Source organism: Bos taurus, chromosome 19, assembly GCF_002263795.3.
Source record: "Bos taurus isolate L1 Dominette 01449 registration number 42190680 breed Hereford chromosome 19, ARS-UCD2.0, whole genome shotgun sequence".
NCBI classification, from domain to species: domain Eukaryota; kingdom Metazoa; phylum Chordata; class Mammalia; order Artiodactyla; family Bovidae; genus Bos; species Bos taurus.
Genome location: NC_037346.1, coordinates 9,080,879 through 9,086,367, shown reverse-complemented (window position 1 = coordinate 9,086,367; position 5,489 = coordinate 9,080,879). Strand labels below are relative to the sequence as shown.

Here is a 5,489-nt window from a genome sequence, read left to right as displayed (position 1 = left end):
CTAGATTATAAATTCAATAATTTAGTAGCCCCAGCACCTATAATAGCAACTCTGATTTAGCACTTGCTCAAATATGTTGCTATCTCAATGTATTAGTAGATAATTATGTGATCTTGTTCAATGTGACCACGTGGAAGATTGTGGGGTGTATCACCTTATCCTTTGTTCTCAGCATCTTCCCTCTAAACCGCAAGACCAAGTGTTTCTTGGTGGTTGAAAGCCTGGTTTTCACTTTCCACTTGAGGAATTGGTTTTTAATGCCTTGTATCCTCTGCATTACACTCGAGGTTATCCTCAGACTTTAGACTGACTAGCATGGAGTCCATATCACTTGTTTATTCTCCACACTCTCCAACAAGTTTCTGGATGCTTCTTACAGCTGCTCTATAGGTGAGAAAAATCCTAGTTTCTAGGTGAGAAAATGCTAGTTTCACACCTTCCTTCAGCCCAGAATGGGAAAGAGTCTTCAGGTCATCCGTCTTCTTAGAGATCCTTTATCTGCAGGATCAGTTTCCCAGCCGGTGCCCACACATCACCCATACAACAAGGAGAGTGACCCGAGGAGACAAGAGTATATCCTTGGGGAGAAACTACTGGACTCCCTCAGGAAGCAGGACAAGGTCCCTGGCCTCTCTAACCTGGGTTCCCCAACCACCCACAACATTGTCCTCATAGCCATATCATCCAAAGTATATAAAGATTTGATCACTAAAGTAGAATATCCTGCAGAATATCCAAGAAGTATTTGGTCAGGAAAGACCCAATCCAAAGTGCAGGTAAATATGTACTTTGATGATGAAAAATAGTTAGAAATTTAACAAATGATATCATTTCTGAAATACCACAGTGGGGAATGAGGCAGAGAACAGGGAGGAGAACAAATGTAATTGTTCCAGATTTGACATAGAAACGTTGACCATTCATCAGAGATATTCACTCATAGAAGAGGAACTCTCTAAGTTTTCCCTTGTGATGGCGAGATACTCTGAGTTTCAAATCCCACCCATATCTCCTGCCTCAAAACCTGGAGTCAGAGGAACCATCTTCTGACCAAGCTCTGCCCCTCACTTGCTGTTTATCACTGAGCAAGTCTTTTTTCTCTGAGTTTTCTCATTTGTAAAACTGTATAACACTACCATACCTTCTGTCAGTTTTGTAAGAATAAGAGATAAGTCTGAAAGTAACTAACAAAATAGCTGACACAGGAAAATGTCCATAGAAATATTACTTTAATTTCAATTGTCACACTCCATATTTTCCACTTCTCACATGGAAAACAAAGGTTCAGTGAGAAGATTTGTCATTTAAAATCAACCTATGTTAAGTTCACTCCCTCCTGGAAATCACTAGGCGCTTGCCTAATCTCTTCACTGCTGCCTGCATCTCCTGGTTCCTCAGGGTGTAGATCATTGGGTTGAGCATGGGGGTGATAACTGTTTGACTGATGGACACAGCTTTGTCTATGGGGAAAGAGGTGAAGGGCCGGGCATAAATATAGATACAAGGAATGAAGACCATAGACACAACAATGATGTGGATGGTGCAGGTGGAAGCTGCCTTCCTCCTCGCCTGCCCAGAGTGGGACCTCAGCATCACCAGAATGACTGTGTAAGAGATCAGAAGGAGGAGAAACCAGATGAGGACCAGCATCCCACTGTTGGAGATCATAAGGAACTCCAGGAGGGAGGTATCTGTGCAGGCAAGCCTCAGTACTTGTGGAACATCACAGTAGAAGTTATCTAGGATGTTGGGTCCACAGAAAGGCAATGGCAGCATCAGAATCAGCTGGGCAACGGAGTGGACAAAGCCTCCTACCCAGGCAGCCACCACCAGCCCCACACACACTCGAGTGTTCATGATGGTGACATAGTGAAGGGGCCGGGAGATGGCTATGTAACGGTCATAGGCCATCACTGAGAGGAAGAGGAGAGTCCCACCTCCCAGAAAGTGGAAGAAGAAGATCTGGGCCATGCAGCCCTGGTAGGAGATGGTCTTCTTCTCAGCAAGGATGTCCACCAGCATCTTTGGGGCAGTGACTGAGGAGAAGCAGACATCTATGACAGCCAGGTTTCTCAGCAGGAAATACATGGGTGTGTGGAGCCTGGAATCAGAGGTCACTGTCACCATGATGAGGAGGTTTCCCACGACAGTGGTGGTGTAGACAAGCAGGAACACCAGAAATAAGAAAAGCTGGAGTTCCTGATACTGTGAGAACCCTAGGAAGACAAATTCTGATACCCACGTGAGGTTCCCTGAATCCATGATGTCTTCTCCATACTCCTAAAGAAAACACACCAGAGATAGGCATGAAGTTGTTGCTTGCCCTCTTAGTGCTCAAGGGCTCAATTCAGTTGTCCAAGACAATAATGGACATTCTTATGTACAGAGCACAATACCAAGTGCTGACTGAATGACCTTGTCTCTGGAAAGTTTACTAGTTGGTGCTGGAAAAAACATATGTGAGATATCTTAAAGCCACCCAGACACATTCCACCTGCCTTTCCAAGATTCAGTGTAATCTAGCTGGGAAGATACTTAGAGTCAAACCAAATGGAATCAAATTTGAGAACTTCTATTTCTTTGAGATTTGGCCTTGAGTAAGTTATTTAATGTGAGCCTCAGTTTCCACATCTGAAAGAAATATGTTTTCTTTATAAAAATTGGCTAAGGGATTAAATACAATGACACATAAACTTCCCAGGATAGTATTTGGAATAGTAAATATTAATCACTCTCCTCTGTGTAGTCTTCTACTCTACTCCAGTCTGTACTACATTTTTACACCAATCATTTTTCCTTTTTAAATATTAATTTATTTTAAAAACCTATTATGTTTTATACAACTTAAAGGTTATTTTTCAATTAGAGTTATTAGAAAGGATGAATATTGTATCAATCATTTTTCATGCAACAGTGAAAGCAACAGAATGTTCATGAAGTTCTCACGTGCCTATGTTTTCCCTTCTGAATTTAATCATAATGTGCTAGACACATAGGCCTTGATTTCCCAATTTATTTGTCCCCTTCAGTACCCATCTTTGCTTATGGTTAGTAATTAAAAAGTGCGTGTGCGTGTGTGCGTGTGCTATGTCACTTCAGTCATGTCCAGCTCTTTGTAACCCCATGGACCGTAGCCCCCCAGGCTCCTCTGTCCATGGGATTTTCCATACAAGAAAACTAGAGTAGGTTGCCATTTTCTACTCCATGGGATGGGATCTTCCCAACCCATGGGGTCTCTTGTGACTCCTGCATTGGCAGGCAGATTCTTTACTAGTGCGCCTCCTGGGAGAGAGAGATCCAGTTTTAGCTGAACTGGTTAAGGATTTTTTGCTGTTTATGGGGCTAATCCTCAAAGCAGAGAATGTCCTAAATATTCCAATTTAGATGGTGTTAACTGGGGTTAACTGCTAGGTGTGTTAAAAGTTATTGGGGTTCAGGACATGTGAGGGAGTCTCTGGGTACAGCTGCACATCTGGGACATTCCATTTCTTTCCAACCTCCAGGGTAGGTGACCCTTACTGAACGAGGCTCCTCAGATTATATGTGGGAAAATGGCAAAGGGGTAAGTATTTCATTAGTTAAGAAATAGATAAATACATTGTTTGAAGGGGACTTAGAACTCTTCTGAAATGAGAGCAATTTCAGAAGGTGGTATTGATCCAAGAGTAGAAGAAAAAAAAAAGTTGAAGTAAAAGAAAGTGAAATAAATGAAGAATTCAAAGGAGAAAATTTATCATAAGGAAGGAAGCTGTGGGAATAGAATGGTGAAGGAAGAAGACATGGAAAGGTGGTGTGGCAGGGGAGGGAGTGAAAACAAAAATGAAGAAGGACTCTGAGGGTGAGATACAGAGGCAAAAGGTGAGGGCTAAGTGCCCTCCCTACTCCTTTGGCTTCCTCTCAATCTCCACCCACTCTCACCTGACTTCCTGAAATCCATTACCTCTCAGGGATCACTCCCTTTTTAATTTTCCCTTTCATCTTTCATTCCAGTACACCTTCTATACAGCTGTCCATGAGACCTTTCAGAAGGTCTCTGATCATGTTCCCCTCTCACATCGATTCTTGTAGTGATTCCATCAGAGCCCCTTAGGAGACACATACAATACTTTGTGGATCAAGTCAGGGTAGAAACATATACATGTGCACACAATTCAGCATGTCACACAGGGCTCTAAATGTAAGTTCCATCTGCCTTTCTAATTAGTACCTCCACCTCTGGTGAACCACTAGCTCTTTAATGGAAAATAGTCTTAAAGATGCTGTGTATTTATTTCCATTTTTGTTTCCTGCAATTCTCTTCATCATCTTCTCAACCATAGAAAAAGTCAATATGAACATCACCTTTTTCATCACTCTTCTCATTATTTCTCCCATGCAGAACAAATTCTTCATTTTTCAATGTTCTTAAACATAAAAAATGGGGCTTCCCTTGTGGCTCAGATGATAAAGAATTTGCCTGCAATGCGGGAAACCGCAGTTCCATCCCTGGGTCAGGAAGATCCCCTGGAGAAGGGAATGGCAACCCACTCCAGTATTTTTGCCTGGAGAATTTCATGGACAGAGGACCTTGGCAGGCTACAATCCATGAGATCATAAAGATTCAGACACAGCTGAGTGGATAACAGACACACACACAAACATACACATACAGACATTGAAAACAAACCTCTGTTACAGGTTTATTATCATTCATTTTTTAAAACTTCTTCCCTCAACCAACCACATCATAATTTCAATATCTTGGTAACCACAGAACTTGGAACAGCAACTCTGATACACCTTATGCTCAGTGAATATTGTCACATTAATGTATTAAGTAGGTAATTAATTATGTGGAGATTTTAAAAGTGATTTTACTTATCTTCTGTTCCCTGTCTCATAAGGCCAGATCTATATTTGGTTGCTAAAAGTACTGGGTTTTACATGCAACCTGAAGCAGCTGTTTTAACAGCATATACCCACCCTCAGATTTCTTCCCAAGGCTCTTCTCCAACATTACACTTAGTACCATCAAGTTTAGGTCACTTGTTTATTCTCCCCACCCTCCAACAAGTGTCTTTAAGAACCTAACTATCATTGACCTATCTGAGGGTGTGGAAACCCTCAGGCTCTCACCTTTCCTCAGTCCTGGATGGGAGAAGAGAGTTCATGTCTTATACTTTCTGGGCGACCATCTCCATACAGCCTCACAGCTTCCTCATCTCTGGCATCACTGACGCACATGAGTCATGACCCTGGGGAAGAGTGCATATTCTCAGGGAGAAATTATTGGACTGAGCTCAGGAAGCAGAGTTGAAACAATTCCCACTAGGGTGAGGGAACAATGGGAGTTGTTAAAAAAAGTCTTTAAGTCTCTCAAAATCACTATTTAAGAGGCTTACCTTGAGGACAAAAAAAAGAAAACAAAACAAGAATCAAATACATACACACACAACCTAAACAAGAGAAAAGTCAACAAAGGACACTGAAAATTATAGAGATTCATGACA

The 5,489-nt window shown here is 41.8% G+C and overlaps 1 protein-coding gene across 1 annotated transcript; it reads right to left on the bottom strand.

The window, feature by feature from the left end:
• Window positions 1–1,326: 1,326 nt before the first annotated feature.
• On the bottom strand, window positions 1,327–2,262 carry OR4D2E (olfactory receptor family 4 subfamily D member 2E). Its single transcript, NM_001390589.1, has one exon. It carries the CDS (start codon window positions 2,260–2,262, stop codon window positions 1,327–1,329), a length of 936 nt encoding a protein of 311 aa, NP_001377518.1.
• Between the last annotated feature and the right edge of the window lie 3,227 nt (window positions 2,263–5,489).